The 13338-nt window shown below is 40.6% G+C and overlaps 1 protein-coding gene across 1 annotated transcript in view; it reads right to left on the reverse strand.

Moving 5' to 3' along the window:
- ALDH9A1 (aldehyde dehydrogenase 9 family member A1) overlaps positions 1–12278 on the reverse strand; it is a 42145-nt gene extending 29867 nt beyond the window's left edge. Inside the window, exons 1-3 of the mRNA XM_087726551.1 lie at positions 12121–12278; positions 10043–10244; positions 2082–2227 (exon numbers count right to left, since the gene is read on the reverse strand). Coding sequence (XP_087582677.1) covers positions 2082–2227; positions 10043–10226 — 330 coding nt within the window. The 5' untranslated portion in view covers positions 10227–10244; positions 12121–12278. The remainder of the gene's footprint in view (positions 1–2081; positions 2228–10042; positions 10245–12120) is intronic.
- Between the last annotated feature and the right edge of the window lie 1060 nt (positions 12279–13338).

The raw sequence follows: 13338 nt of genomic DNA on the forward strand, positions 1-13338 counted from the left end.
CAGTGGGATACCATGAGGTTCCGTCTTAGGCCCAGTACTCTTCAATATCTTCATATATGACTTAGATAAGTGAATAGAAGGGGAACTTACCAAATTTGCAGATGATACTAAGCTGGCAGGAATAGCTAACACCCTAGAAGATAGGCTCAAGATCTAGAAGAATCTTGAGACTTAAACACTCGGCCCTATCTAACAAAATGAAATTCAATGTAGAGAAAAGTAAAGTCCTACACTTAGGTAAGAAAAACCAAAAGTAAACATATAAACTGGGTGAAACCAGGCTTAATAGCAGTGACTGTGAGAGGGATCTTGGAGTCTTAGTGAACAACCAGCTAAATACGAGCCAGCAGTGTGCAGCAGCAGCCAAAAAAACCAATGCAATCCTAAATTACATTAATAGAGGGATACAATCAAGATCAAGTGAGTTACTAATACCACTCTATAAAGCCCTAGTAAGACCACACCCAGAGTACTGCATCAATTTTTGGTTACCACTCTAGAAAAAGTGCAGAGGAGAGCAACCAAGTTGATTAGGGGCCTGGAAACTAAAACATATGAAGAACGGTTACAGAAATTGAGCATGGCTAGTCTAATAAAGAGAAGGACCAGGAGAGACATGATATCAGTGTTCCAATATCTGAAGGGCTGCCAGAGAGAGTAAGGGGTCAAGCTATTTTCTAAAGCACCTAAAGGCCAGACAAGGAATAATGGATAGAAACTGACCAAGGAGAGATTTGACCTAGAAATAAGAAGGAACTTTCTAACAGTGAGAACAATCAACCAATGGAACAGCTTGCCTTTGGAAGTTGTGGGAGCTTTATCACTTGAGACTTTCAAGAAGAGATTGGACTGCTATTTGTCAGAAACAGTGTAGGACAGTGATGGCGAACCTATGACACGAGTGTCAGTGCTGACACGCGTAGCCATTTGGGGTGACACGCACAGGATGCAATTCATCCTCGGCTCCTGCATGGCCGCCGAGGATGAAAGAATCTGTGCTGGAGGAACGGGGGGGAACGTGTGATCTCCCCCGCCCATACTCACTTACTGTATCACCGCCGCCCCTTTCTGAGCGCAGGGGCTGCTGGTAAGGCGTGCGTGCCGTGCGCACACACGTCATCAGCGCGGCGATGGAGGACCCGCAGGAGAGGAACGCGGGAACAGTGCGCGCCTCTCTCCAGTCAGGCCGGCACAGAGAGTCTACTCCTGGGACTGTCGGTTACGACCGCACCACAGCAGGGAACAGCGGAGTGCCAATGGGAACTGTGAGCGCCATTATACATTTTTGTAGTTTAAACTATAAATTGCGCAAAATTATGTTTTTGTCGAAGTGACACACAATGCGAGTTATGCTCGATTTTTTGCCGATTTTTGACACACCACGCCAAAAAGGTTGCCCATCACTGGTGTAGGACCTCCTGCTTGAGGGATGTGTGTGTGTGTTGTTGGACTAAAATGGTCTACAAAGTCATTTCCCATCCTTCCAACTCTTAATCTGTTAAAAATCAAACTGAAAGGAGTTAACCACTTTATCCTAACGGAATTGCCTGAGGAGAACTCAGTGCATTGTCTTCCATTCACTTCCTTTCAATACATTTCCTTTTGAAATGCTAAAGTTTTGAGAGTCCCTGCTTTCTTGAGCAGGAGGGAGAGGCAGAACCTTACAACAAGAGACTTTTAATGAATTGTTTATGGATTCTCAGACATGCAAACATTGTTCTTTAAATTGTAGGTTTCTGAACTTTACAAAACAGCAGATTTTCTATCTGAACTCTTCATTTCTTATAATGTACAGTTGCTTAAGGAAAAACTAGAGTACTGAAATTAACAGATAATGTGGAGATAGGATTTGACCTGTTTCTTTAAATCAATCTATGATCTGTATGCAGCCTGAGGCTTACATATTTTTCTTCCATGTCAAAAGTGACAAAACATCAATCTTGACTAAAATCACCCAGATTCCTGGGAATCAACATTTATCCTATCCACTTGATATTTTCCAGGTTCCATAAAGTCGGGGTACCCCCAATACTAATAAACTTGCCAACACAACCTTACATTATTGCTTTTATATCACATACCCGGATAATTCGGGCTGCCTCCAGCAGAATGCTGCTCCGTTCCATGCCTGATTTCTGACTCCATATTTTGAAAGCAGCATGTCCACTCTTTACAGCCAGATCTACCTCCTTCTCACCAGAGAAGGGTAAGTTCCCAATTACTCTGCCTGAAGAAGAAAAAAGGCGGTTCAGTTTGCCAAAATCTATCAACAATGCTTACTTGGCAATGCTTATTAATACTATCTATTAAGCTACTTATTAAGAAGTGAAAATGACTTGATAATAAATAGCAATTCAATATTACAGCACCTTTTGCCACAATTTTAACAAATCCACATTTTAATTAAATTATTAAGTATTATAAAATAATATTTAAGGAAGGAGGGGAAGAGTAAAGGGAAGTGGGAAAGAATAGGAAAAAGAAAAGAAAAAGAATTGACTTCCGACTCTCTGATGCAGTAAAATAAAACTTCAAGTCACAACTTTTTGTTTTTCCATATTAACAAGTAATTTCTATAAAGATCTATCTGTTTAATCTGTAAAAACCCAAAGTCAACGTTACATTCTTTTCCACATCAAGCACGAAATTCAGAAGTGGTTTCCATGTGGAAACAAAAGTATTTATATTCTTGTCTTTTAGTCAGTTTTGCCATTTCAGCCAAATCCATCAACTTCCACAACCATTCTCATGGTTGGTATGAAGGTGTTTTCCCATTTTTGTACATATAATAATCTTGCTGCTGTCAATATGTATATTAACAAAGTGCCAATTTTTTTCCACAGTTCTTTTTCCATTAGTCCCAAAAGGAAAAATTCTGGTTTCATTTCTATCTGCATTTTCAGGATTTTCTATCTGTATTAGAGTGTGAATCATACTCCAATTTTTTTTGCTTTATCGCTTTAAACGATGGCGGAAGGATATTTCTAAGTTTATGTGGCAAGGGAAAAAAAACAAGAATTAGATATAAGCTATTGCAAAATGCCAAGGAAAGAGGGTGGCTGGGCCTACCAGATATGAAATTGTATTTTGATGCGTGTTGCTTGACCTGAGCAAAAGAATGGATGAGTTTACAAAACAAAAGGTTATTTGAATTAGAGGGACATGCACTAAGGTTTGGATGGCACAGCTACTTATGGTATGACAAAAGTAAAGCTAATGTTGATTGTAATAACCATTTTGTTACAGGTGCCACACTAAGAGTTTGGAATAAATATAAAACAAGACACTCTATAAAGTTGCCTCTCTAGGTGTCGCCACAGGAAGCCTTTTTTAGAAAAGAAATGGTGGTGAAGCCAGTTTGGCTGATGTATGATAAAATTTTATCTTTCAATTCTGATGACCCATATTAAAGCCAAGGGAAGAACTTGAATCAGGAGGTTATACTTGCCATTGGTTTACTTACCAGCAACTGAAAGAAAGGTTTACATTCGATAAAAAGTGCTATGGTTTTGATTTTGTTAAAAATTAATTGGAACGTTCATTATGAGATAACGATGAACATATTATTGCTAAGATTTATAGAATGTTATTGAAAATGAACTTAGAAAATGAACATGTAAAACGTAGATTCAGTGGGCAAAGAATTTTGGATATAATGTGATGCCTGAACAATATGTGGACAAAAGGTCCCAAAAGTTTCCATCCATTGTTTCTTATCTTGTGTTTTGGAAAAGAAGTTGACCCTTAGTGGCAGCCCTTCAAATATTGGAATACTATCATGTCACCCCTAATCTTTCTTTTCAATAGACTAGCTAGCCAAACCCAAATCCTGCAACTCTATCTGCTCTTTATATGTTTTAGTCTCCAGACCTTTAATCATCTTAGTTGCTTTTCTCTGCACTTTTTCCAAAGTCTCAAAATCTTTTTTGTAATATGGTGACCAAAACTGGATGCAGTATTCCAGGTGTGGCCTTACTATGACTTTATAAATCAGTACTAATACCTTATGTGATTTTAATTCTATCGCTTTGTTTATACAACCAAGGATTGTATTATCTTATTTGGTTCCTGCCGCATAATGCTGGCTCATATTTAAATGATTGTCCACAAGGACTCCAGGCTTCCTCTCAGTTACTGTTTTTGAGCCAGGTTTCACCTAATCCCATGATAGCGAACCTATGGCACATGTGCTGGAAGTGGCACACAGAGCCATCTTCCCAGACACAACAGCTGTCGCCCGTTGCTCTTCCAGTTCCAGTATGCCCATGCATGCTGGTCAGCTGGTCTACGTGTGCGCGGAAGTGCCGGAAACCAGAAGAGCAGCTCCCCGGCGTCCATGTGCACACTGGGAAGCTGAGCTTCTCATTTCCTTTGCACACATACATGCTGGCCAGCTGGTCTTCATGTGCGCCAGCAACCAGAACCTCAGCTTCCTGGCATGTGCATGCACGCGCACCATGGAGCTGCTCTTCCGGTTTCCGACGCTCCCCCCCGTGTGCACGCGCTGTCACTTTGGCACTGTCGAAAAGATTCACCAACACTGAACTACTCAGTACTTGCAACTTTGGTTTTCTCCTGCCTAAGTGTCAAACCTTGCTTTTCTCCAGATTAAATTTCATGTTGTTGGATACTGCCCATTCTTCAAGTCTGTCAAGATCCAACTGGATCTTGAGCCTATCATGTAGGCAGAGATGGCAGGGGCCATGGCGTGGCAGTGACGGCAACCAGATGGGCTGCCTCACTGTGATCCCATCTGTCTTTGCTTGCCCAGGCCTGCTACAGCTGGGACGTGTCTCCCTCACTGCTTCCATCTGTTGCTTGGATGGTCGGCCTGGTGGTCACAGCACTTGGATGAACCTGTGCTGCATGGGCTGCAGAGTCTGGCTGCCTCTTGGGGATAGGGGCTCCCCACCCTTTCTGTTCACTGTTCATCATGGGTGGGCTCATCCCACATGTGCAGTGGAGCTGGAAGACGAGGTTGGCTGCTCATTTTAAGAAAACTTCAGTATTGTTAAGAATTTACAATAGCTCTTGGCCCTTTATGAAATGTTATGCACTTCTTTTATGTTGGTAATCTCAGGCTTTTTTCTAGGAAAGGGCTGTCAAACTCCCAGCCCATGGGCCTGATGCGTCACACGCTGGCTACACCCCAATCCGGTTTAGCGAAGAGGGAAAAAGTCCCAATACGTCATGTGACACTGCCATGATGATACAAGTTTGACAGAGAAGGGATAAACTTTCAAGGTAGGTATGTAAGAGCTTAACATGTCCTAACAGGGGTGTTCTTACACATCCTACCTTGAAAGTTTATCCCTTTCTTCTCTGTCCACTAGTGTTATGTATTTATCTTTTTCCTGTCAGTTGCCTGACCACTGCTGGGGTTTTCAGGTATGATGTGCTTCTCTGGGTGCTTAGCTGCTTCTCAGCTGCAATGCCATGCTGCTCTGAGCTGTTGTTGGTCAGCCGCACTGCTCTAAACTGCTGCTGTGGGCACCCCAGTCTGCCATCAGATCTGCTCCACCACTGCTCAATTGGTATGCCATGCTGCTCTCAGCCACTGCTGATCCACTGCGCTGCTCTCAGTCACTGTTCTGGGTACTCCACTCCTCTGCCACTTAGCTTTGCACAGCTGCTGCTCAGAGGCCATCATGTTGCTCTCAACCACTGGTCTGCTGCCACCTAGCTCCATCTCACCTCTGCTAAGTGGCCTCCATTTGCACCTCTGCTCAGCTGTCAGGCTCTCAGTTGGGCTGCAGGTTGTCTTTCAGCTGGAACACTGCCTGACAGCAAGGTCACTTCTCAGCTGTGCTGTCTCTAAGTTGGAATAGTGGGCCACCTCATTAAAGGGTTTTTTAAAAAAAAATTCTAGAAGTTTATTTTCATAAATCCCAAAATTTAGATTTTTTTAAAAAATAAAATTTAAACTGAAATTTCGATCTTTAGATGTTAATCTTCTAGAGTAATAGAATAAGAGAGGTGAAGGAACCTATTTTATTTAGGACAAATAGCTATCCAATCTCACAAAAACCTCGAGTGATATGGCACCCATACCTCTAATGTCAAGCCATTCCACTGGTTAATTGTTAACACTATCAGAGGTTTGGGGAGTTCTGAGTTCTCTTTTTGGTCCCTTCTGTGGCAATGTTGATTTTGGCCTCTTGATATAATTTGTAATCCACAGATATATTAAAAAAATGACAAATGTATAAAATTTGAAAAGGAAAACAAAATCCCAGCAGATAAACTTTGCATCCAAATAAATGCTTGAATTCCAGTTTCCTCTTCTCTCCAAGTCCAGTCTTTTTCTCCATTCACTTTTTGTTCCTGTGCAATTCTGTCCATGTTTACATTTCTTTTTTTTAGGTTTTTAAACAGATTATTCAGGACAGCCCATTTCTGTATGCCTGTCTGCAGGCCTGCCATGCCCAGAAGATACAGTATTCCAGATGCAGTGTAACATGGATTGCTTTTATATCACATGCCTGAATAATTCTATTTTGTAGAATTGCCACACTATTGATTCACATTCTTCTTATAATCCATCAGGATATCTGCATCTTTTTGCATGTCACTGTAATGTGTCCCAAATAACCTCTCTCATCCTATTTTCATGTCTTCGATTTTTTTGTACCCAAATATAGAACTCATTCCTGTTGAAATAGATTTAGCTACCATCATTCCAATTTGTCAAGATTCTCCTGAATCTTGATATTGCCTTTGTGTTTGCTGCCTCTTCTAGAGTTATGTTATCAACAAATTTGGTAATTATATATTTTGTAAGGTCTTGCCTCTCCAATCTTCCCAAGAAAACAAGACTCTTGAAACTGAAGTTGTTTCAAAAGGAGCTTTTATTAAAAGGCTTGAGATAGGCAGGAACTAAATTTTCCCACTTAAAAAACAGCAATTTAAAGCAGTGCAAACAAAATCCCTCCCACAGTACAGCAATGCAGGAAACTGAAACTCACAGCACAGTGGAACAGGGGTAGTAGATGAACGAAGGTCAGAAGTGACTTCAGGCTTCAGCAAGCTACAATGGAAAATGGGGTGGACTTGCCATAATGACTTAAGGAGTTGCAATTCCACCGTGACAGGGTTAATAATATGAACGATGGGGAAAGGCCCAATGTATTTAGGGCCCAGCTTTTTAGCCTGCTGCAAAAATTTTAGAAACTTTGTGGAAAGGTAAAATTTGTCTCCCACTTTATAAGCTTCAGATTCTACTTGTTTCTTGTCCTCTTGTGCTTTATAGGCAGCCTTGGCTTCATCCAAGGCTCTGCGGACCACTGGCCAAATGGTTTGCAAATGTTTCAAGGAGGCGATTTCTGATTCACGTGAGGGTAACTCAGGCATGGCATTAAATTCTTGCCCTGTGGCCACTCTGAATGGGGTAAAACCTGTACTAGTGTGAACTGCATTATTACAGGTCACTTCTGGAAAAGGCAATAGCTTGGTCCAGTTGTCTTGCTGATATTAAATAAAGCAATGCAGGTACTGTTCCAGAACTGAGTTTTTTCGTTCCATGGCCCTGTTGTTGTTGGGTTTTTTTTACAGATGATTACTAGAACGAAGTCCTTGTCTGGTTCTGAGTAGGTCCAAAAAGGCTTTCCAGAACTTGGATGTGAATTGGACCCCTCTTTCTGAAATAATACATCATGGGGCCCCACGCAAGCAGTATATGTGGACCAAAAAATCTTGGCCATAGGGATCCTTTGGCATGGGATGAAGTAAATCTGCTTTGAAAAAAACTCTGTGACAACCAAGATCACTGTGTTTCCAGAACTCTCAGATAATTCTACAATGAAATCCATGGAGATCTGTCTCAATGGTGCTGAAGGGTCAGCCACTGGCTTCAGTAGACTGGGTTTTTTCCTCTGCCTGTGCTTTGTGGCAGCACAAATGGGACAGCTTGCTACATAACTTTCTATGTCTTTTTTAAATGAGAGTCACCAGAATTGCCATTTTAGTAAATGTAATGTTTTTACAAAACTGGGAATTGTACTATCAAGCAGCAGGACTAGCTTGCATGAAAGAATGGATTTTATTGAGAAATACAAGATTATTGACATTGGAGTTGGCATGCTTTTTGTGGTATGATAAAAGTAGGGCACATGGCTATTCTCAAAGACATTATGTAAGGAATGGATTATTAACAATATGGGAAAGAGTGAAAGGGAAACATTATTTAGAAATACCAATATGGTTTTCAACAATGGAAGCATTGACACATCCAAATATTACCAGTATGAAAAATATTATTAGATACAAAGATATCTTAACCAAAAGGGGGGAACTAAAATAAAAACAAGAATTAGAAAAACATATAGGATGGTTTTCACAATTGCAAATGCAATCAAGATATGAAAAAGATAAAAGAGAGTATGGTTTTAACTTAGGAAGTTCGGAGTTGGACAAGATACTTATGGAAATGGAAGAAAGAATAATCAAGGAACTATATAGCGACCTATTAAGAACTATGCTAGAAGAAGTGGTTAAAGACACAATGTTAACTTGGGCAAAAAAATTTGGTCACATGATTGAGCTAGAAAAGTGGCAACAACTATGAGAAAGGAATTATAAATTAACCATGTCAACAGCTTACAAAGAAAACTTAAACAAAATGTTTTACAGATGGCACTAGCAACTAGCAAAGATGTTTAAAGAGAAGTCAGCAAAATGTTGGAAGTGTCAACAAGCAATAGGTTCATACTATCATATGTGGTGGACATGTGCAGAAGCCAGGAAATATTGGACTAAAATAAGAATATGGTTAAAGAAAATGTTACAAGAAGAAATTGAATTTAGACTAGAGATATTTCTACTAGGTATTATCCCAGAGAAATTCAAGAAAGATGATAATTATTTGATTATACATGCAATTACAGCAGCAAGTATTTGCCCTAAATTGGAAATTAAATAAACTACCAACTGTCGAAGAGATAATAAAAAAGATACTAGATTGTGCAGAGATGAATAGGTTGACAATGAAAATAAAGGATAAAGAGAAATCGGAGTACTTCAAGACATGGGGAAGATTTTATGATTGGCTAGAGAAAGCAAGCTAGAAAAGAAAATAGGGAGAAGATCAAGTACCCAGATGACAAACTATTAAATGGAAAAGGGAGGGGAAAACAGAAAAGAAATAATATATAAGTATATATTCAAGAGCGAGATATAAAGGGGTGGGGAACATAACTAGGGTAGACTAGCGAAAGTAAGGGAATAAGAAATGATACTAAATTATATTTGGGTTGGTGAAAATACCATCCCAAGGAAACATAATCTGAGATTTGAAATATACACCAACAATAGAAAAAGAAAGGGAGAGAGGAGGCGAGAAAGGAAGGAAGACGGGGGGGGGCAAAGAAAGAGGTAAGGAGAGGAGGATGGAAGGAAGAGAAAGAGAGAGGATGGGGGGGAGAGGAAGCAGTAGGAGAAAGGGAAGGGAAGAAGAAAGGAGGAGAGGAGGAAGGAAGAAACTAGAGCAGGGAGGGAGGGAGAAAAGAAAGGGAAAATAAGTTGGTGTTACAAAAGGAGGAAGGGATGGCAAATAAAGCAACCCAAACTGTACATTATAACCTATTAAATGGAATAATAAACGTATAAGAATGATAAATGTAAAGAAGAATAACAATTATGTGAATGTATACTTAAAATGGTATGTAAGAGAATAAACAAATAAAAAATTCTTTGAAAAAAATTATTTTCTAAAAACAATCACAATGATCTAAAAGTGTATTCCTATATAAACATACATTTTGTATCAATTACTTTACTTATACATATTGAATAAGAATCCTCAAAAATTTTCTTCTATCAGCAGGTGAATAAATCCTGCCATAAAAAAGCATCCATAAAAATATTCAAAAAAACAATATATTTTTTCTTGTATTGATTATTATCTAATTTTCTAAGAGGATTTAAATGTCATTTATATAACTTCCAAGTCAGCTATTCCTATGAGTGTGATAAGAGGTGAACATTACATAGCTGTATAACATTAACTCCCCAAGACTTCAATATCACCATTATAACAGATGCTTACCAGTTGCCGGTTCATAGATCTCCTCACTGTGATCCCCATCCACAGGCTGGTGACGGGTACCGTCTCGGTAGTTGAGAGGTTGCTGCAGTATAAATGTACCAGTAGTAATGGTGCTCATTGCAGTGGAATGGAGTAAACGAGAAAAGCCGCGTGGAAGAAACAATAAACTGGAACTAAGAAGCATCTGAGGTCTGAGGCAAAGCTGCAGAAGATGTAATATATGGAGGCTCTGTGACAAGGTATCTTATGTAAAGTACAAATTCTTTAGAATCAAACCCATATGGATATTAGGTTTCTTACAAAAATAGAGTAGTTTACCACTGGATTTCAATATTATTATTAGTTTTATGTCCCATCTTTATTTTCTAAAACTCAAGTTGGCATACATAATGTTCCCACCTCCTTTTCCTCACCACAACTGTATGAGCCAAGTTGGGCTGAGAGGGGAACTAGCCCAAAGACATCCAGCTAGTTTCCTGCCTAACTTGTCAGCTCCCAGTTTCTAGTTCAGCACCTTAACTAGTATGCCTAAGTGGCCCTCACGGATTCCCAGTGTAGGCTATTACTCTGGATTCCCTGAGGTTGTCTCCCGTACAAGGATAGCTTTCCCTAAGTTTTTCAAGATCAGCCATTTGTGTTTTATTTAATTCAATTATTAAATTGGGCACTGGGAATTGCCTAGATGACTTCCAGGCTCCCTTCTAATTCTATAAATTGATATTATGTTTCAGAAAAGCTTTCAAAATAGTTTACAAAACAAGGCAAATATTTTTATTATCAAATTCAATAATTGTGGGCACTCATTTCTATACCAGAGACATTGTATAAAGCATTATAGGTTGTATAATCCATTCTGGGGCATAATTAATTACATTATTTAATACCACTAGTGTACTTATAGCTGATTTATGCATCCAATTTACGCACTCACTTGATACACAAAAATAAATTTTGTGATAGAAACATGCAAAGCTTGGTGTAATAATTTCTTGAATTATTCTTAGATTACAGATAGTCCTCAATTTACAACGGTCAATTTAGTGACTGTTGAAAGTTACATCACTGAAAAAAGGACAGTTTTTCACACTTACAACTCTTACAACATCCCCATGGTAGATGCTAGGCAACTGACTCACATTTATGACGGTTGCAAGTGTCCCAGAGTCACTAGATCCCCTTTTGCGACCTTCTGTCAAGCAAATTCCATGGGGAAGCCAGCGTCACTAAAAAACCATGTGACCAACAACTACTGCAGTGATTCACTTAACAAACCTGGCAAGGAAAGTTGTAAAATGGGGCAAAACTCACTTAACATTCTCATTTACCAACATCAATTTGGGGGTCTATTGTGGTCCTAAATTGAGGGCTACCTGTTCTCTCTCCCTCCCTCCCTTCTCCCCCCTCCCCCGCAGCTAATGGATCAACAATTTAAGAACCAGTAAATTGCAGTAAATTGCACATACTGCTAGGATACGGAGGCCACGACGGCAATATAACATTATCGCGGTTTAGAAAGCAGCTTTAAAAATCAGGAGGAGGAGATGAAACAGGCCCCGCCTTATAAACCTCAGGCCTAAAACCACATCTCGGGAAATGGGAATAACTCTGACAACTGGAATAAAGTGTGTTGTTTTGCACAGCACCCGCTCGGATCTACCGTCAAAAAAAAAAACTCGCTCCAAAACTAGCAACCTGAAAACAAAGCGCGTCCCTTTCTTATCTACTTTTCCCAGCAAGGGAGGGGGAGGGAAGTTTCCCTTTTTTCTAATCGTAGAGCAGAACCGCCTTCCTGCGCGCGGAGCAGTTCAAATGAAGAAGAAAAAACCCACATATGGACAGGGAAATGCTGGATTGCTCTGTACCAGCGTATGTGCAGATGCAACCATAATCAGTAGGAATAATCTCCCTATTGCAAAAAAAACAATGCAACCCACTCCCGACTGTCTCTTCACTTCGACTTGGAGACCGCCCTGTCTGCGATGAACAGGAAAGCAGGAGCCCTCTGTCAGGGGCCTCCTGCAAACTGAGTGGAATTATCCCTAAGACACCCTCGCCTCTTTAGTATCGCTCATACTCACATTTCAGTTACTGTATTTGCGCGCCGACAATCGCCCTTTGATGCGGAAAGAGCCTTCTCACTCCTTTCTACAACTCCACCCCCTCTTGTAGGAAAGCCCCACCTTATAAAGGGGGCAAAAAGCAAAGGGCGTCCGGAGTTCAGATATTGCCTCACATTTGGGATTGCACATTGACTCCACCTCCCACTCTATTGGCTGGTTATATGAAACCCTCGGTGGAACAGCCTACAGCTAGGAGTCTCGTCGTCCCGGTGCATATTTGCTGAAGCAACAAGTATGCGTTTGACTTTTAAGAGTGCCTGCACCGAGGACAGAGTTGTCGCCCCCTCCGTGAAGAGAGAGAACAGGGAGAGGAATTCGGGTTAAATATTTAGTCAGTCATAAATTTTGCCCTGCCTTGTCAATTTGGCCTCAGAATTCTCTATGGCTTCTCTAGCTCTGCAAAATCACTATTTCTTTCATTATTTTATATATTATATTATAAATACTGTAATCACCAGGGGATAGGATAGCAAGGTAAAAGGAAAAGTGTCCAAATGTGTTTTTGAGGAAAAATGTCCCAGATATTCTTTCCACGTACTTTATTCTGTATTTATATTTTGGCATACATTATTTTTCTGAGCCTTAACTATGATTACACTTGCTCTTGCAAGAACAGCTAGTCCAGAATGCGGCCGCACGAGCGATTGTGGGTGCACCTCGCTTCACCCACATAACACCTATCCTCCGCGAGTTGCACTGGCTACCTGTCGATCTCCGGGTACGCTTCAAGGTGCTACTTGCCACCCATAAAGCCCTCCATGGTAGTGGATCTGGATACTTGAGAGACTGCCTACTGCCAATTACCTCCACACGACCTATTAGATCTCACCGGTTAGGCCTCCTCCGAGTTCCATCTGCCGGTCAATGTCGACTGGCAACTACGCGGAGGAGAGCCTTCTCGGTGGCAGCTCCGACCCTGTGGAACGATCTCCCCGTGGAAATTCGTACCCTCACCACCCTCCAGACCTTCCGCACAGCCCTCAGAACTTGGCTATCCCGTCAGGCCTGGGGTTAAGACTACAACTCGCCCGAATAGTATGAATGTTGTGTTCTTAATTATGTATTTGTCTTATATGTTAAAAGTTTGTCTCCCCCTCCCCCCTTTTAAGTTGTAAGCCGCCCTGAGTCCCCCCAGGGAAAAGGGCGGCATATAAATAAACTTTAAATCTAAATCTA

This window comes from Thamnophis sirtalis, unplaced genomic scaffold (assembly GCF_051295495.1).
Source record: "Thamnophis sirtalis isolate CommonGarterSnake01/CBP01778 unplaced genomic scaffold, rThaSir2_p1.2 scaffold_12, whole genome shotgun sequence".
Lineage (NCBI taxonomy): Eukaryota > Metazoa > Chordata > Lepidosauria > Squamata > Natricidae > Thamnophis > Thamnophis sirtalis.